The sequence below is a fragment of the Lycorma delicatula genome, chromosome 2, assembly GCF_047948215.1.
Source record: "Lycorma delicatula isolate Av1 chromosome 2, ASM4794821v1, whole genome shotgun sequence".
NCBI classification, from domain to species: domain Eukaryota; kingdom Metazoa; phylum Arthropoda; class Insecta; order Hemiptera; family Fulgoridae; genus Lycorma; species Lycorma delicatula.
Genome location: NC_134456.1, coordinates 110,174,441 through 110,196,200, shown reverse-complemented (window position 1 = coordinate 110,196,200; position 21,760 = coordinate 110,174,441). Strand labels below are relative to the sequence as shown.

Genomic DNA, 21,760 nt, shown 5'->3' with positions numbered 1-21,760 from the left:
CCAATTGTTACTATTGCAAATTCATCTGCTGTTGGAGCATTGAACCTTCTTTCATGTTCCCCAGTAGGTATCTTATCTGGTCGAATAACTACTTTGAAAGAATCAGACTCATTTGTTCCAAAGCCAATTTGAATGAACAAACTGATAGATGATGTTCATGAAGAAAAGATTGCAAGCTGATTACTAATTCTCTGTTGAGTCTTGGTATGACATCACATCCTCTTGAGGCTTGTAATTCAGAGTCTCCATTGTAGTAAATCTGTAAAAAATTTGAATTTTTACCACTCATAGGCAACAAAAATCCCATCTGATGATAAATTTGTCCTTGAATGCGAAACATTGATTGGAATTCTGTTAGCGATTGATTTTTTGCACCAAAAAATGTCATTTGAAAGCATGAATTTTACTTTCTGATATTGCTTAAAAATTGATTTGAATGAGGGTCAGTGTCAAATGTTAATGATTTTTTGACCATTTTTTTTTTTTTTTTTTTTAGTTTTAACTGTTGAATCTTTCTTTCTTTCTTTTAAAACAATCCTGAAGGTGTGGATATGGGTCGTATAAAGTTTGGTTAATGTATGCCTAGTACTGCAGCCACAAAATATTTACAGACAAAATTGATTTAATTTTTTATATATATAAATTGTAAGGTTATTGTATCTATTAAAAATGGCACTCTGACTCAAAAAGAAGTAATACAAGATTGAAGTTTTACCCTGTTTGCTTCTCAGATTGTTATTTAAAAGAAGCAGTACAGTAATTGAAGGAAAAATATGAGAGTGGAGTAACTATTGAAAAACAGAAACTAAAGATTTTGATATTTATTTATTTGAAAAACAAAAAAAAATTAGAAGAATTCTGGTATGCTCGGAAAATTTAATTTGAAATAAATGATAATAAAACAAAAGTTATGAAATGTAGTAAAAAGAAGGATGAAAACTTAAGTATTATGAAAGGGGGTAAAGTTAAAAAGCAGCTGGCACATGAAAGAATAGACAACTTTAATACAGAAAACAAATTGCTAGTATTAAGAATAGTTTTTAAAATATTTCTATGGAGTGTAATAATTTAGCAGTGAAACATAGACTGTAAAGAAATCAGAAAGGATATAACATAGTACTTTAAAATATGGCTTCATTATAGGGGGGTGCTGAAAATTATGTGGGTTGATAAAATACAAAATAAAGAGATTTTAAAATGAATAGGGTTGGGGAGAAGTTTGTGGCAGAATCGTTAAAAGAAATGAATTTTGTTGGTCAAAAAATGGTGGGCATGCACTTTCTGGGGAAGCACTAAACACAAATCTGGGATGCAAATCGCAGATTTTCATAGCATACACCTCAGATTTTATAATTCCCCGAGTAGCTAAGTCTGTGTGTTAAAGTCAGGTTCCTATTCAGTGAAATCCCTTCTTCCACCCCATTCTCCAGGAAACATGTCATCCAAGCAACAGTATAGTTTTTGTGAATAATGAGCTGGTTTCATTACTTGCATAAAGTGTTCAGGATGACCACTGATTAGATCATGGATGATGACATGGTCTGTTACCATTTCATCATGCAACATTGACATGAGATTAAGTTTTCTACAGATCACATCCCATAAACCTTACTACCACTGCATCAGTTTTGGAGAGTAAATTTATGAGAGTTCATTTTTGACCACTAATTGAAATTCTTTTTTTTCTCCTCCATAGTAACTTAAATCCATCTCCTCTCAGATTTAACATAGAATTTTCTCCTTTCATCTTTCACCATCTGGCTACCTTTCATCATGCTGTAACCTATATGTAATCAGAAAATTTTACCATCATTGGTTCTAGATTTTATGGCCTCTATATAGTAAATGTGGAGTTTTAAATTTGGTAATAGAGGGATGTGTATCAGGTAAAAATTCCAGGGGAAGTCAAAGATTGGATTATATGAAACAGATAACTGATATTTTAGGATAGAGTAATTATGTTGAGGTTAAGAAAGAGAGAAAAATTTAGAGTAGAATCAGAACAATAGAACAATCAAATGACTTAAAAAAAAATAATTATAACTTTTTTGAACATTTTTGTAACTAACTTTTATACTTTATTTATATATAACTAGATTCTACAATGTAGATTTCATATTTAATGAATGTTAATGGTTAATGTAAATTAGAGTATTATTACATGTGTATTAAATATCTGTTAAAGATTATCATAGATTCTGAAAAATTTGAGTGTTATATGTCTTTAAAAATAAAGAATATGTGATAAAGATTTTTTATTATTATTATTATTATTATTGTTTGTTTTAGTATCAGCTTGTCTTCACTACGGACTAGTTACACGAGTATTTCCTTTACATGATAATGAAGTAGTTAAAAAGCTTGGCAGATCATGGTTCATGAATATGTTTAGTAAACAACCATTTGGTTTGTATTATAAATTTTTATTGACTTTTCTCTAATTTTGTTTAGCATAATTAATTACTGGCTTAAACAAAAAAAAAAATTAGACCTTCAAAAATCTTCTAATGTAAATATATACTGATTGTACAATATGGTTTTTATTTATGTTAATTATTCAACAATCTATAATTATTTGTATATAAATAAATAGAAATTGAAGTATTGACTATTTAATCAGAACTATTGAATAATTTTTAATCTGATGAACCTCAACTTCAAAATATATATTGGTACTCTTCTTACTACTTAGAAAAAACACAGTAAAACTAAATTTTATACAGTTAAGTTATGATGATCTTAAGTGGGTTAGAAGTATCATTACATGATGTCTTGTTTATAGTTATATATTTGTAATTGTATGATGAAGATATTATTATAAAGTCAAACATATCTTGGAAGAAAAACTGATCTTTTTATTCCCTTTTAGTTAATACATTCATTGCTCAGTAGATATTAGTATATGTATCTCTCATTGCTGTAATGTTCTGTTGAACAGATAAGACTACTACACATATGAATGTCTATTTTTTGTGAAACATTTCATTATTAGAAAGTAATAATGTTTGGATTGGTTGGCATAAATTGAATTAAATTATGTGTTCAAATATCTTTCATAGTAACCAAACTTGTCTTATTTGTGTGTGTTTGTGTTTTCTTCTGCCATAGAAGTTATTTTGCTTTAAGTATATGTAGTTATAAAGTCTAAATAATTCAAAAATATAATTCTCATTAATAGAAAATAGAAAGTAAAATGTACTTTTAAAAAATGGTAGAATCGATTAAAAAGATCTCTCTAAAAAAGTAACAAATAGGTTATAAAAATTCTTTTGTAATTTTCTACTTTTGGAAAGCAGCACCAAATTAATCATTAGTTAACTGTTAGTTACTTTAATTTTGATGCTGAATTCAAAAAGTTAAAAAGTATGATTTTCTTTACTTTTTAAGGGTAAAGTAGGTTTTTTATATTATATATATACATATATACAAGGGTTGTCTGAAAAGTTTTGAGCCTCAACATGCCCTCATCAACAAAAGTTTGGGAATGTATTCACACATGTATTAAAAGATACTTACTAAAATTTCAGCCATTTTGGACGCTCAGTTGTTGTTTGATAATTGTATGAGTAAATTATTGTGAGTGTTTTTGTAAAAATGGAAAAATTTTAATATTGTGCCTTGATTAAATACTTACATTTGAAAGGCAATATGCCTACACAAATTAAAACTGAGTTGGACGCAGTTTATGGGGCACTCTGTCTAATCATTTGCCACCATGAAAAGATGGGCAGCTGAATTTAAAATGGTCATACCAGCATGGTTGACTATGAGCATTCGGGACAGCCAAAAACTGCAACCACCACTGATATCATCGAAAAAGTTCCCGACAAATTAAGATTAGAGAGATAGCAGAGGCTATCGGCATATCGGAAGAACGTTTTTGTCATATAATAACTGAAGAATTGGGTGCATTGGGTGCTGCATTTGCTCACTTTGGACCAAAAATTCATTCAAATGAAGATTTCCAACAGTTTAAGCAAAACAAGTCAGATTTTTTTTGTCTATTAATAACTGTAGATGAAACATGGATCCACCAATACACTCCTGAGATGAAACAACAGTCAAAACAGTGGGCTGCAAAGCGTGAACCTGCTATGAAAAAGGCAAAGATAATTCCACTGGCCAGGAAGATGATAGCGAATGTTTTTTGGGATTGAGATGAAATTTTGTTTATTGATTATCTTCAAAAAGATAAAACAATAACTGGTCAGTATTATGCATCATTACTTGACAAGCTGAAGGTAGAAATTGCAAAAAAAACGACCACATTTGAAGAAGAAGAAGAAGAAAGTTCTTTTCCCTCAGGTGAATGTGCCTGCTCATACTTCGACGATCACTATGACTAAAATTCACAAATTGCACTTCGAATTGGTTGACCAATCACTGTATTCACCAGATCTAGCCCCAAGCGACTTTTTCTTGTTTCTCTGAAATTATCTTTTATTATTAGTTTTCTTTGTTACTGCTACTTCACTCCTTGCATTGAACATGATTTGCATAATAAAAATACAGTTCTATAATTGTGTCCATTTTTTTATTTCAGAATTTTGTTTATTAAATTTATCTTATTGTTTCAGAACAAATAAGAGAATATTTCGGTGAATCTGTTGCATTATATTTCCAATTCATTGATTATTATACCACATTCTTGCTTATTCCAATGATATTTGGATTCTACCAGTTATTTATGAGTCCTGAAACGTTAGCCTTCTTCTGTGTCTTCAATATACTATCTGCATCTGTTTTTTTAGAGGTAGTAGAACATAACCTAGTAAAAAAAAAAATAAGTAGGTTAAGTATTAATTTAAACAGATACTTCATCATGAACTTAAGTGCCAGAACAGAATTCACTTTAAGGCAAGTAATGGACATAGATCCAAAACAGCTGAATATGAATGACCTTGCTTCTTTTTTTAATGTTTTTATGTAAATTTACATTTAATCCAAAACAGGTATCAACTTTTTTCATTTACCTTTCATTTTTTACACAATTTACACAGTAATGCAAACTGGTATGAAAAATAGTGTTCTGTATCGAACCGTGGATATAAAAAAAATATTTAAATAGATCCTAATAAAAAAAAACTGGTATTAAAGATTTGCACTGTTCCAGAAATGTATTCATAATATTGAAATTGTTAATGCAATGATAAGTTTTGTTTTTTGATTTTTTTTTGGAAATGAAGTATTCTTAGTAGTATTATTTTTGTTTATTAATAATAATAATTGTATAGATTATTAATACTTACAGATTACTAACATGCGTGCTAAAACCTTCTTTTAATATCCATCACAGCGACAATTTTTTTTTTAGAATATGAATTAATTTTAACTTCATATACTATATTTAGGGTATTTTATGCCTTAATTCATCACCAATATTTAGTTACAGCCAAATAAACTTTGGACTTTAATTAACAGCTTCAGTCTTTGGGCAATAGTTTTGTCATTACCAATGCCTATAAACTTTAATTAATGTCTTGTTTTAAATTGTAGTTTCTTTTATATATTTTAATTTAAATTATATAATCTTTTGTAAGTAAATTTGGAGTCTCTTCTTAAGACTTGGTAGAAAAAATAAAACAAATAAAGTGTTAATTTACAGTTTAACACTTCATTGTAAACTTGAGTGCTGGAACAGAATTTTCTTTAAGGCAAGTACAAGTAACAGCCACCGAGTTGGTCTAGTGGTGAACTCATCATTGCAAATCAGCTGATTTCAAAGTCAAGAGTTCTAAGGATCAAATCCTAGTAAAGACAGTTACTTTTATACACATTTGAATACTAGATTGTGGATACCGGTGTTCTTTGCTGGTTGGATTTCCATTAACCACACATCTCAGAAATGGTCGATCTTAGTCTGTACAAGACTATATTTCATTTACATTCATACATATCAAACTCATTCATCCTCTAAAGTAATACCTTACAGTGGTTCCAGAGGCTAAATAGAAAAAGAAAGTAATAGACATAGTTCCAGTACTTACTATATTGGCAGCATCCAATACAATAAAAGTCTGTCTGGTTTAATTACATTTAAATTTTAAATGTATTTTTTTTTTTAAATACTTTTATAATTTAGGTGTTCCTGGTTTCAGGAATTCAATAGAAATTATACAGTACCAGTAATTACAAACAATTTTACCTTAAATTTTTAATAATACCATATTTATTCATATCATTTACCATAATTGTTAAAACACCCTAATAAACTTCTATTATAAAATTTAATTTTCAAAATAAATGCAAAAAGGAATCTAAAATTTATTTTCTAAATTTAGAATTTCATGTTTACTGAATTTTATAATTTTTTTTTTGTTTTAATAGATGTGGAGAAGAAAATGTAGTGAATTAGCATATGTTTGGGGCACAATTGGAATGGCAAGCAGTATGGATGAGCCTAGACCAAATTTTCATGGAACTATGGGTGTAGATATAGTTACAGGCAAACTTCAGCCCCAATTTCCTCGATGGAAAACTTATTTTAAAGTTAGTTGAAACATGAAAGTATAATTTTACTTTATGAAACATGCATACAAAACACTTTTTCTTGATTGCTTGCTTTGCATGCTAAGTACAATGTACATATTTGGTTATTTTTTATTCATACATTTTATTTTTTTAAATTATTTTATATATATAGTATATAATATTATTCAAAATATTTAAATAATACAAACATCACTACATTCAAACCCATAAATTAAAACAAATGCAAGGAAAATGTTTATATTAATTACTCCTACATAATAAAATTATAGAAAAATTAATTGATGGATATAATGATAAAAAATATAAGCCTGCTTATAAACACCCGATAACTATGTAATAGAACATTTAAAATATTATAATAATAAAAAAATAAACATGATTTTTCTGGTAATAATAAAATAATAATAAAAAATAAAATTTTAGAAAAAGTTTTATATAAACTTGAATTTAGCCTCATGAATCTGCAGACAGATTTTGTTAGAAACATTCTGATAAAAATTATTTAAGTTGGCAATTTGTTTGATATAATTTTAAATAAATTGAATAATTGTTTACAGTACTGTATTAACATTATATAAAAAAACATACTGAAAGAAATTTTGGTAAATTTTAGTAAAAAATTTTAATTTTATTGTAATTTTTAGTAGATGTTTTTAAATTTTTTTAAAAATGTTTAATGTTAAATGTTTTTAAAAATGAACAAAAAATTAATGTTCTGTAAATATTTAAAATTTCTTATATTTTACTCAATAACCAAGGTTATAAAAAGTAACCAAAGTGTAAAGGTATTGAATAGTATTTATACTCATATGTGTAAATGAAAATGAAGATAATTTAGAAAACATTACTGAGGATGGGCTTACGCCCGAAAGTGCTCTATGTAAAGGAAATAAAGTAAAGGAAAAAAAGGTAAGAATGTTTCTTTAATTCTGTACTTGGTGGATTGGCCGAATGTATATATGTATTTATAAATATATATATAATTTTTGTGTGTGTGTGTTTTTTATCTTAAATATACTTTAAATAGAATTATATGATATATAATATTTAAAGAATACCTAGTAATATTATTTGTAAACACTTTATTTCGTATGAATTCTTCAATTTATATTTTTTATTTTTACTTCCTCGTATGAAGTAAAGGAAGTATTGTGTTCGCAAAAAGATTTCGGATTTCAATGGAAATATCCATTTTGACCATCCCTGAATCCTTTTTGACTAGTTTCGGCATGACATCTGTACGTACACATGTATGTATATACATATGTATCTAGCATAACTCAAAAACTATTAGCCGTAGGATATTGAAATTTTGGATTTAGGATTGTTGTAACATCTAGTTGTGCACCTCTCCTTTTGATTGCAATCGACTGAACCAAAAGTGTCCAAAAAAGCCCAAAATCCAAAAACATTTGGATTTTGGACATTTTCTTAACTGCAGTAATAAGCCCTCATTAAGAGCTTTTCAATGGTATATCATAAGTGGTACTTATTTTCATTGGTTCCAGAATTATAGCCAAATAAAATTTCAATTAATGAAATATTTGGATCTTACAAGGAAAGGCACATCGATTCAAATCACACTTCATCTTTTTTTTTTAATTTTTTTTTTTTTTTTTTTAATTTAAATATATTGATTTATTAATAATTATTAACCTTTGATTGTAAAAAAAATGTTTACGATTAATGATAATTCAATAACAAAAAAAAATTTTTTTAAGTTGCCCACATTTTCACACACAATGTAAACTAAAAATAATAACTGGCCTAACACAAACAAACTGGATCAACACAAAATTCTCATCATAGGTTTGCAGGAAATAAGAAACACCGACCAGTACAGCATGAAATCTCAAGGATATAGGCTCTACAAATGTATATCTGGGAAAAGAGTGATAAAAAATGTCCCTCAGTTTGGATCATGCTTTTTAGTCATCCTCCAAATAATAAACTCCATGCAAGAATTCAAGTCACAATCTCCAACAACCTCAACACTCACCCTAAAAGCATCTAATAAAATCTACATTATAATAAACACCCATACACCCACTAATAGTAAAAATAACTCTCCTAAACACCATAAAGAAACAGAAATGTTCTGGAATCTACTCGACGTGACTATAAATAACATCGCCAAAAAGCATATTAAACAATTGACTGGAAAATTCAATGCTCGACTAGGCTGAGAAAGAAGATATCATCATTGAAAAATGGCCCACAAACAAAAACAGACAAAGACTCATCGATCTCTGATGAACTCAGGACCTAACCTCCAAATCCACATATTTCGAGAGGAAACCTCAAAAAGTCAAAACCTGGGAATACCCTGACTACAGTAGAGGAGAATAGCAACTAGACCATGTCTTCAAGGACAAACACCACCACAAGGATATCTACAACATAAAACTCCTCCAAGGCGTAGACACAGGCTCAGATCACTATGTAGTCAAAATTAAATTTAAATCTACTCCCCAAAGAAAGCAACAAAAACATCCCCTTAAAACTAAAAGAAAAATGGGTCCTACCCAATTAATCAAGAATGAGAATTACCAAAAAGCAACCAAAAAAATAACAATCACTGAAACACTTGAAGATGTAGTCAACAATCTTAAACAAATCGCAGAAGAATTAGGCCCAATAAAATCCCATAAAATACATCAATGATGGAATAGTGAATGTGACAAAACAGTGAAAAAAAGACATCAAGCATTGCTATTTCACCAATCCCAAAACTCAGAAATATCCTTTCAAAATCTAGTAAAACAAAGAAACGAAACTACCTAACCCTAAGGAGATTAAAGAGACAATATCATAAAGACACACTGAAGTCAATAGAAAAAGAATTCAATAAAACACACTTGACAGACTATTACAAAACACTGAAAAATCAGCTCCAAAAATATGAACCTCAATCCTACTAATAAAGAATGGAAATGGTTACAATAAATACACCCCATAACAACAAAAACAACACTAAAATCCTGGCTAAATATTTCAACAAACTCCTAAACTGCAAAGAACGGACAGAACTCCTAAACTTCAACACCAACACCCCAATAACAACACTACCAGAAAACATCAACCCTCCCATAATAAAAGAAGTTACCAAACACTGGGTGAGATGAAGAATTACAAAGCAGTGCGAGAAGATCAGACTTTTGTAGAGATCTGGAAACATGCAGGAAGATCAGCAAAAATTGCCTTCATCAACAGCTTGTCATCTGGATCAAAGAAGAACTATCAGAACTCTGGACAACAGCCCTCATCCAATCGCTACACAAAGAAGGGAACAAAACAGACCCTAACAATTACAGAGAAATCTCATACCTAGACACAACATAAAAAATTCTTTCAAGAATCATCCTCAACAGGATCAGTTCACAATTCAAAGAAATAACTAGGAGAATACCAAGGATGTTTCACACCCTGGAGGAGCAGTCCAGACCAGATCATTAGTATCAACCAAATAATGGATTACAACAGAAAAAGAAACAGAGACATAGTGAAACACTTGTAGATTTCAAGAAAGCTTATAACTGCATCCACAGAGAATCCCTACTAAAAATTCGAAGATATCTTGGACTACATACCAAATTAATAAACATGATAAAACTGACTCTCAAAAACACTAAGTCAAAGGTAAAATTCAGAGGCGAGCTGTTGGAATCATTTGAGATCAAAACAGGACTGCCCCAATGCGATGGGCTCTCACCACTATTATTCAATTGCACTTTAGAAATAGTAATGAGGGAATGCCTCCTAAAAGTAAAAATAGGTCGAAAAATCAAAACAAACTGTTTTGGTTTCGCCAGCGACTTATCATTGCTAGCAAACAATATCAACGAAGCTAAATCACAGATTTTAGAACTTCAAAATATTGCAAATAAAATTGGCCTCAAAATATCATTCAAAAAGAGAAATTTTGCCCCAATTACCAGCACGATTAAAAGAAGTAAACATAAACTATCATAAAAACAAAATAGTAACCCAATTTAAATACCTTGAAGAAATAATAACAAACAACCTAAACAAAAAAACGTCAATCCAAATAAGAAGAAACAAACTAGCTAAAGCTCAAAAATTAATCTGGTACACTTACAATAAAAAATGTCTATCAATAAATGCAAAAATAAGACACTACAACACAGTTATGAAACCAGAAGCCACTTATGCAGCATAAGCACTATTCCATGTGAACGAACAATCAAAGACAGACAGACCCCAGAAAATCGAAAGGAGAATTGAAAGAACCTGCATCAGTAAAAAGTACCAGAAAGACAGGCAGTGGTGAATTATGCCCAACGAAGTCATGTGCAATGAGAACTCATCACTGATACCATGCGTAAGAAAAGACTAAGAGGATTCTTTGACATATCATGATCAAGACATCTGAAACAGCTAGTGCAGTACAATCTTGAAACACCAAGACAGTATTCAGATGAGTCAGAGAAATAAGAGAGGATCTGAAGGAAATTGGCCTTATACTAGAAACACACACAGAAAAGATAAAATTAAAGAAGAAAATCAAGAACAAAAATACTTACTTCACACTCACAAGAAAAAATCCACAACACGAACACTTTCAAATCTAGAAGGGCACAAAGGCTGGAGCATATGAAAAAATACTCAGAGGATTGCAAGGCCCAAACAGTCCCATCAAAGAGACTTGGATAATGGACTGACTAAAGTGATCTTACATGGCCATAAAAGATAATATTATTATTACAGTAGAATTTATTATTGTAGAACAATAAATAATAATAATATATTTTTTTATTATTATGAAGGATCAGTATTAAAATGAATAAAATAAACATTGTTTATAAAAAAAAAATCTTTAATAAATAAATATTGTTACATACACACACACAAATATATATATATATATATATTTGTGTACACACACGCAAATATATATATATATATATATATATTTGTGTACACACACGCAAATATATATATATATATTTGTGTGTGTGTGTGTATATATATATATATATATATATATATATATATATATATATATATATATATATATGTGTGTGTGTGTGTGTGTGTGTATGTGTGTGGTGGAGTCAACATAATACTGTGTGGGGGGGTGCGTGCGTTCCAGAATTAAAGACCATTTTTGAGATTCTTTTTGAAAAATTAATTTGGGCAACTAATATGATTGTTTACAAAATATCAGCAAACAGTATTTGAATTTTTTTCTGCAGAAATGCTTCCATTTGCAGATATTTTTTATTTTATTCTACAATCCATTTGTCACAGGTATATGGAATTTGATTTTTCTGTCATCAACATGCTTACTTTAATAAGTTAATTTACAATTACAAAATAATTGCTAACATGATATTACTTGTTTAAGAACCCTTTGCCATTCTAGTGTTAATGAACTGTTTTGATATAAGTTTTTAATAACATGCTTGTAAAAATACACTTTACCTTCTTCACTTCTTATTTCACTAAAGATAATATTTTAAATCATCTTGAATGAATTATTTTATTACAAAACCAGACATATCGCTAATAGTAGTCCAGTAACATCTTATAGAAACATTTATGATAAAATTTTCTTAAAAGATTATTATTTAAAAAAATGGATTCATAAACACTGATGTAAGTATAAAAGAATATAGACAAGACAGATAAAAGATATATAGATATATCTTTCTCTCATGACAAAATTAATATTCTGTATTGCACTTTGTGTGAAATGCAAAAAAAAACCTCATTTAGTTTAAAACCCATTTAGTTTATTTCAGCTTAATAGAAGAAAGTAAACTCCACTTTGAAAAAATTCTCTCTTGTGGATGGTAGGTCCTGAAAAATATAGAATATCTGTTTTTTTAAATTTTATTTAGAACAGATTATTTCGCAGTATTATTTCGATTACAGTTTGAATATTTTCTGTATAATGTAAATGACATTTTCTCTAAGAGTTAACAAAACTAAATCTACATTCAAATTTTTGTGATTTAATTACTTTCTCCATGACTCCATTTATTCAGCAATAGCTTTAAGTTACATAACTTTGTTATTTAAAGAAAAATACATGCGCTTTCACAAAAAAAAAACAGTTATAACATTTTAACTGATTCTTATAGAATTTAACTTTATGGGTTCATTTTTAATAGTGAAAAGTCTTACAATGTAGACTGATTATTATGCAAAAAAAATGTGTGCATATGTTTTATTAAATAAATTAATCCATAACATTAATGTGTTATGTATTTAATTAATGAGAACATAAATAATGTGTGTGTTTTCTTGTTAATGTTGTCAAAATTACTCAGTTGAGTTGACTTAGCTATGAATCTATAACTCTCTCTAGCTCTATATGTGTTTTTTTTTGGTTTAAAATATATGTACATATTTTTTTTAGTTTTCACATTTTACAGTTGTCTGTTATAAACATAAATAATTAGCATTTAATTAATAACATTATGGAGCATCACATTTATTCAAGCATAGTGAATCTGTTATTTTGTTTTGTCATAGTAAATGCTAGATTGTGATTCTGACTTGTTTTAATTTGTTTTTTGTAATTCAAATAAAAAATTAACTATTTTTAAAGACCAGTTTATTAACTTGTTGTTTGTATTTAGAACAAATTAACATGATTTCATACTAACAAAGAGCTGTTAAATGTAATGTCATTGTGTGTCATCAGATGTATTGCGTATCACTGCCACTTGTTGTTCTCTGCATGTTGGGTGCATTCATTGTGATGTTAATTTCATTTTGGGCTGAGGAACAGCTTCGATCTAATCCAGAAGTACCTAATTATCTTCATATGCTACCTAGTGTTGCCTATGCAGCCCTCATCTACATAATGAACTTGCTTTATAGACAATTTGCCAACTTCCTTACAGAATGGGGTAATTAATATTTTCTTATGTTTAAATTTTTTTTTTTTTTAAATTTATTTGTAACTTATAATAAAAGTGTTTTGTGTGTGTGTATATGTGTGTGTGTTCTTGTACATTTGTTTAATCATCAATCATTTGACTGGTTTTATGTGATTCGCCATTCATTCCAGTCAGGTGCTAATTGTATAACCTCTTTTGTAATATATCATACAACCTCAGTTATGTGCTGTGAATTTCAATCTTTTTTTCTGTGAACCCTTTATTACCACTCCTCCATTACAAACTAATTCAACCTATATTTTTAATAAGACCAACTAATTTACATCACCTTTTTCTCAAGATTTTGTCGCAATTTCTATTCTCTTCTATAGATCTTAAGACCTCTTCATTGCAATACATTGTGCCAATGTAATTTTCAACAACCCCCTGTAGCAACACCACTTTTCAAAGGCTTATATTTTTTCATTTCTGCTTTCCCTATCATCCATGATGCTACCCTAGAATTCTACACTCCACACAAATATTTTTTTATAGTAATTAACTATATTGGTAATTGTGAGCCTGAATGTCCTCAACCTTAATCTTTTTCAAATTGAACTATGTTGAAAAATATGTTATATAATTAATAAAAATACAAGTTTCAATAGTTGGAAAAGTGAAATTACATTAAATTTAAATTACATTAGTATTTTTCCTCAGAATCTGTAATGGCAGTAGCGTTGTTATCAGCTGTTTTGGGCAACTCCATCATATAGTCTGTGCAATTAGGCTTCAAAATTGCCATGCCCTGATAGCATTTCTGACAGGTGAAGATTCACCACACCAAAACCTCTGTTGGTCCATCTCTGCAAGTCAGGGATTAGCCTCCTTGTCCAGACTGCCTTTGTCCCGCATTCCACCTCTTCTGCCAGGTACGGAAAGTAACAGCTCTCACCTCATCCTTGGTTACTCCTTCATATCTGCTGCACCACTCCAGCACCAGCTGGTCAATGGGGGGATCCCCACCAAAATACAGACTGCCTCATACAACATGGCTCCGTAAGCCGCAACCATTCCTAAAAGTGACCTCCGTTGAATCCATATCAATCATGCCAGATAATTTTTAATACATATAGCTTTTCCCCAAATAGAGGTCACATATAACAGAATTGATGATATCGCTGTCGTAATGGTCTGGTGCTTCAAAGCCCTTGTGGCCGGTTGGGAAGACATCAGTCATCCAGGCATCAACAATGTTCTGTCAGACCTACAGAACTCCGAACCATGTGTAGTCAAGTCCCTGATCTAACCTAACCTGACTTATTTTTTCCATCCCTACATCCCTGGGCTGGATCAACAATTAAATAAAACACAGCCCAGGAAAGTGTCCTTTACTTTAACAAGCCTTCCCATTTACCAACATTATGTCTGGCATGACGGGTCAGATCTTTTGTTTGAATTTAGTGAGGTCCTCCAAAATAGGATTCCCTCACAGATCTCAGGTCTTTACATTAATTACCCTCCTACCTAACACTCCCTAGGAGTCCCCAGCTGATCCTCAGTACCGACACACCTCAGTATGCTGGCTCTCACAGCTGGGGCTATCCGTCCTTCCCTACAGCTAAAACCCTCTTTGCCATCCTTCTTTGTCCTTGGTACGCAGAATCCTCCTGGCCATTCATTCTCAATTTTCACGTGAGACCAGCATATAATCAATTAGGTTCTCTGAAACTAACCCAGTGGTTCCTGTTTGATCACGCACCTTGTTCCATTCCAAACAGTGGAAAAAGGTGTGATCGACAGAATTCTATTTGTGACAGTACATACATGTGGGGAAGTCCTGCCTTCCTATCTTGTACAAATAATCCTTGAACTTACCTCATCCAGACATTAGTCGTGACTGGTAAAAATTTAAATCGCCATCCCTTGTGCTGATCCATCGTTCTAAGTCGGGAACCAACTGTCTTGTCCACTGTGCTCTATTGCTGGAACTCCTTCGGTCCTGCCATTCACAAACAAGGGGCAATCTCGCATTTGTCTTGCTAATACCAGTGAATCTGTCTGATCTTTCCTGAATCAGGAGATCAGTGGGAGGAACACCTGACAAAACGCAAGCTACCTTGTAGGATAAGGTTCTGTAGGCAGCCACTACTCCCAGTAGAGACCTACAATGCACCTTTTGTAGCCTGCAAAGGTTCCGCTGGATCCCAACAGTTCTACCCCATGTAAGGGCCACATTCAGCAGTATGGATGACACCATCGCCATGATTACTTTCCATTTGGCTGCCACTTGTGATGACCTGAGACAGTTTAATGCCGTCGTTGTCCATTTGGCTTTACCATAGCACTTCAGCGGTGCTAGGGGTCACCAACCCCTGCGGAACGCCTCCGAACATCCTGAAGCGGAAGGTACCCTGCTATGTGTCTGCGGATACCCATCTGTCATTCAAGTATGCGCTAATTTGCTGCCACAGATAGCTACTAATACACCTGATAATACTACTACTACTACTACTAATACACCAGATAGCTACTAAAACACCTCCTATCAAACACATTGGATCCATGTTTACTTGCTCAGGACAAGGAAAAAGCCTTGCTATCACACACCTAGTTCGTTCCTCTGTGAGCACGTGCAGGCATCTCCCAAATCTCTTTCTGATAATTTGAAATGCCCACTCCCAAGGATCATTATCCAGCTTCTTGCATAAATCCTGCCATTTCTGACGCTTATTCTTTTTGACTTCATAGTTAAGAACCTTCCTGCACTCCTTATAATGTAAAACAGCAAAGTGGCAGTCTTTACCTCCAGTTGTGTTTTAAATCTTGACACAGCTCTGCGACCCTAGGTGTCCACCAATAGGCTGACTTGATATCCCTGTGACCAGTTGGAATCCTGGCCATCTCCTCACTCATAATAGTCTGCAAGGATGCTGGGGTCAATTGAACTATATCCTTAATTTGCTCTACGATGTTAACTGTGACCATCTCCGCCTGGTTTTGGGACAGTGTAGAAGATAGTCCCTTGTCTATTCTTCTGAATGATGAGTCACAGACCTCCAGCAGTGTTGCAAAGTGATCGCTAACAATGTCATGCGACAATACTTGCCAGTTGCACAAATAATGATCCCATCTACTGTCTAACATGGTTTGATCAAGCACCGAAGTGTATCCTCTGGCTTCATATTTAGGGGTAGCATTGTTGGTGCAGCAGAGGCCATTCACCACCACCATGTCCATCAGAAATTCTCCCCTGCGGTTCATATAATTGTTTCCAGTCGCAACAGACTTACAATTGAAGTCGCCCATCAAGATTATTTTCTTGGATGACCTAGATATCAGCTCTTGGAGGTCGTTAATGAAGGCCTCAAATTTCACTAGGGCACAGTTCAGGGAAACATATGCTCTGATAATTACTGATTCTGCCCGCTCTAATGTGAAACCACTCATCTCAAAAAGCTGCCAGCTCAGTCTCTTACTAAAATCACAGATCGCCACTTGAATCAGCACACTAGCTGTTCCCAGCAGCTACATATCTATTCAGCTCCGTTGAACCACGAAATTAGCCTCACACTGCATGTCCACTACACTTGCCTAATCGTGAGTTAGTGAACTTCTGTTGGCATTTGTAAGAAGGACTTTAATCATTTTTGTTCTTTCTGCACTCAGAGCCTCCAGTGCGATGATCTCCTTGCCACAGACCAAGCATCTCCTGGGCTCCTTGCAATTGGCAATTTTGTGACCTCTGCCACCACAATTGAAACAAAACTCAGACTTATTGGGCCCACGACACTCTGAACTTCTGTGTCCAAAGTTCCAACACCTGAAACAGTGGCAGCACGAAGGGAGGTGATGAAAGTAATGTGTTTGGTGTTTAGACCGAAACGCCGGTCTAATTGAGGAGATCTTGAAGTCCTCCGCATCCCTCAAAGTATGTGCAATCACATCCTTGACCTCCTGTTCTGACCTGTTGGAGTCCACATCTTTCATGGTACCAGTGCCCTCTGGCCACCACGGGACTTTAGGTCAGCTCCCTTGTTCTCAGAACCATCGTTAGTTGTTCGGCATTCTGTACTCTCTTGACTCAAACATAGAGTTCTTCCCCATTTCCTTTCCTAAGCGAAAGGACATCACCAGACTCCTCACAGGAAACATTAGACTTCATTGTCCAGAGTAAGATTTGCCCACCGTCTTCACCACCACGGTTCTGCTTTCACTCACTTGGACGTTGATCTTTTGATGCCCGTCAGGCCTGAAAGCTGCTTCACTAGTGCAGAACCAGAACACTAACCTTCACTAATTCAGCCTTTTGTTTACACAGGTATATTAATGCTTTTCGAATGGAGGTACCCCAGCCTCCACCAGGCAGGACGAAGACCAGAGTGATGACACTGTCCAGCACTCTCCTTAGTGCCCGAAGAAACACCATGAGGAAGCTCTGCTCTCCCTTCACTGAGTTATAATAAATTGGGTATCGGCTCTTCTGAGTGTCTGCTGAGTCCTTCCCCAAAATCATGGGCACATCTCAGACTATATCTCCTGGTTTTATAGCAGGGTCTAATGTCTAAGTGGCCCCCACACACTGTGAACAGGCCAGATCCAGGAAAGTGCATCTATCTCCTGATTCAGCAGACAGGTCCTTAACCTGCCTAACGCTGTTGATAACTTTGATGGGCCACTTTTGAGGGATCAATTTAATCAACTCCTTGTCTGACAGGTCCTTGGGAAGAAAATCTCTAAAACTGGCCTCAGTTTGAGTGGCCTGCGTGATGACCACCAGAGGTGGGGAGACCTCCGAATTTTGAGTCCTTTCAAAATTCTGGCCAACTCCTTATCATGTTTGGCTATGGAATTGGAAAGATCAGACCCCAGATTTTGCTTTAATGTCAGCATTGCCATGCTGAGCTGATAAGTTAAATCATCAAGACTTCCAGGAATAGGGCACTGGTCTGAAGCGCTTTATCCCCTTGCCTTCCTCATTCTTGGATTGACCATCTGCCACAACCCTAGATGTGCTCTGTACCACTGGCTTCGCCAGCAGAAGAGACCTACGCCTTTGCATATGTCACTATTGTGATCAATGCCAAATTCCAGTTGCAATGACAACCCACTCAATGATTTTCGGAGGGGTGGGGAGTCAATAAAATTTATTGACTCAGAAACAAGGAGATATTTTGGGATCCCCAATTCATCCAGATATTGAGTGGGACGTAAATTCGTCCAACCATTTCAAAAATTTCTGACAACTAAGACCAGAAATATTCCAAGTCCTTGTTTACATGTTTGGCAATGACATCAACAACGTGTTCGATCTTGTGCAAAGCCTTAGAATAAATTCAACCACTTTGTAGGTTAGAGTCATCCTATTTAACTGTAGCCTTAATGGCAAAACACAAAAACTTGAAAAAACAGTAGAAATCAGTGTCTAAAACTCAAGAAAATTCACAAACATGTCTAGAAATCACCAATCAACAAGAAACCAAATCACGAACCAAATACTACAAAAAACTGAACCAAAACTGTAACACTACAGCGCAAAAACACATCTTAACAAAGTGGAATCTCCAACTCGACTAACCTAACCTAACCTAACCTATCAATCGATTGCAAAAGTTCGGTGTCGATAATTATGGTTAATTCGCAGTTATCACAAAAATGCCACAGTAGTTCCGAATAGCTAACCGTAACTCAGTGCACTACAATTATAATAATATCGCGAACAACCTTTGAGCGCTTTATCAGTTATGAAGCCTACACAGATAAAGATTACTTTCTGACAACTACTATATGTTTTTCTGTTTTGTACTAGTTTGATTGTCTATCATATTCCAATATAAGAGATATTTAAGTTGAGGATGTTCAAGCTCACAATTACCACTATATTTATACAACCAGCCTTACCTTTATGAAAAATCCTGTTCTATTTCTTATTTTTTTGTTAAATCTCTTTTATTTGTCTTTTTCACCTCTCCCTTCTCTAGTTTAGCTCATACTTTTTAATTTCTATCTAATTACAAATTCTAAGCAATTACTTTTTCACTTACATATTTTTGTTTAATTTTAATTGCATTATTGTATTTTAATCTCATTTTTTCTTAGTTTCTGGAACTGCAACCCACACTTCATCATAATTGGAGTGTAGTCAGAATAAATATTTGCTCTTGGATACATTTTAAAGTCCATAACTAAGTTTCAAAATCTCCGCTTAACCGTTTTAACCTCTATCTTGTTTAACCTTACCTCTGTCTAACACCTTTTTGTATCTCATCTCACCCTTGTGCATATTCTTTGTGATTTGTAAAAAGGTTATTTACAATCCCCAGTTAATATTTAGTGCAGAATTCTAACATCCTCTTTCATTTTATTTATGTAGTTGGAGAAAATATACATCTCCCCTATATTTTCTATTTCTCTTTCCTACCATTCCCAGTCTTTTGTACTACCTGTGTTATTTATTTTTTCATATTTAGTTAAATAATAATTTATTAATTCATGTATCCATTTTACTAATTCATCATCTTCTGTTGAAGAGGTTAACGTATAAACATTTACTATTGATGTTGGGCTTTGAATCTTTCCTGACTAAAATAATACATTCACTGGGCTATTTGTAATTACATTCTCTTTACCTCTATTCTTTGTCATTAGTCTTCTATTCCTATTTTTTTTAGTTTTCAAATTATATTAATTATCATAGAATTAACCTTTTTTTATGAATATAAAAAATGTAAAAATTTATTATGGCCAAAGAGTCTCTTGTGATATGACTATTTTTCATAGCCTGAATACCAAACTGAACATTGGGAAAGAAATACCTCTGTTACCTCAAAGGTAATATAGAATTTTATGAAAATTTATATTTATTAAATATATTCTTTGTCTAAAATCATGAATATAGATACAAAATTGCATGTATTCCTGATGGTTAGTTCATTAGTTATTGTTTGTAAAACAAAAGTCATCAGGTATTTTTTAATAGAATTCTTATGGTTCATAAATTTAAAACTTTTTAGTGGTTAGATTTGTGTTATAGTCTTGCTTAATACCATAAATTTTTAATTGACAAACCAAAGCAGATTTAATAACTATAACGTTTTTAAAATTCATACTGTAATATTTCACTTGGCAACAAGTGATCAAATATTACATCACAGGCAATATTTTGCTGATGTTATTGTTATAAGATTTTTTGTGTTAGACTGACACTTCATGTAGATTGTGCTCAAAAGTATGTTGTAGTTAAAATGTTTTTGTGCGTTTAGTACATGGTTTTTTTTATCTATGCTGTATTTTTTAAGTGTGTTAAAATGTAATTGGGTGTGGGTGTGTGTGTGTGTGTGTGTGATATTAAAGTCATTGTCAATTTAATGAATTTGTGTTGGCAACAGTGTTCTGTATAAAATGATTTGCTTTTGCTTCTTATTCTGAGTTATGTTGTTCAGATTTTTTTTAATCTGTGAGCAATTTCTCTGAAAATATTTTTCTGTTTATATATGTTAACTTAATGATTTATCTTTATTTCATTTATTTTTTCTTTGAGTGTGTTGGTATGTGTGTGTGAGTGTAGATATTGTATACAACAGAACTTTAGATATTGAATGTGTATCTTTATGTGCTCTGGATATTTTATACTGTTGATTTTTCTGTACGATCTTCAGATGATATGTATCTGTTGAGTAGTTGTGGATCTTACTTCTAAACACAGATAGTTTATGTGAGGTTGTGTAGTTTGAAGTATTATGAAGAAGAGTGTCTGTCATTCTTAGATTTTTTATATTTTAAAATTACATTTTGTTGGCTGCTTCATTTGATGTCAATACTTGTTTATTATGTTTGTACTTGGCTATAAAGTTTAATTTGTGTTTCATTTGGTTTATGTATGTCAGTATTTGTTCACATAGTGTTATGTTGCCTTGGTGCAAGGTGATATCAACATATCTACACAGTATTTTATATTGTGAACATATTTGTTATTATTATGTCTGTTCATGTGTTATAAAAAGTTTATCAGACATGAAAATATACAACACCAGTTTATGTGAGATTAGTAAAAAAAAGGCATTTAAAGATTATTACAAAAAAATCCTTTAATTCTTTTCACAAAGTTCTTTCTTTTTCTGTAAAGATAGTGGTAGCTAATGTAATCTAATTATTTTAATCTTAAGAAAATGATTATAAGGGACTAAAATATGTAACTCAAGATGCATTACATTTTTTTTTATTTTTAAATTTCATCCCTATAATTCAAAATGTTTATTTATTATTAAAATGCTTTTGTAGTTTTATTATTTTTAATTCTAGTTCAATCAAGAGTATAATTAATTAATACAGACCACATAAAACATTCCCTAATAGAACTTAAAGCTAATTATTTTGCCCTCATTCAATAGCATATGGTTCAGGTGTTTATTATGTGA

General features: G+C 32.2%; 1 protein-coding gene across 1 annotated transcript in view; it reads left to right on the top strand.

Annotated features, from left to right (window-relative positions):
* The window catches only part of Axs (Abnormal X segregation), an 89,731-nt gene that overhangs the window by 27,439 nt on the left and 40,532 nt on the right, over nt 1–21,760 (top strand). Inside the window, exons 4-7 of the mRNA XM_075356033.1 lie at nt 2,290–2,406; nt 4,578–4,753; nt 6,328–6,489; nt 13,166–13,373. Coding sequence (XP_075212148.1) covers nt 2,290–2,406; nt 4,578–4,753; nt 6,328–6,489; nt 13,166–13,373 — 663 coding nt within the window. The remainder of the gene's footprint in view (nt 1–2,289; nt 2,407–4,577; nt 4,754–6,327; nt 6,490–13,165; nt 13,374–21,760) is intronic.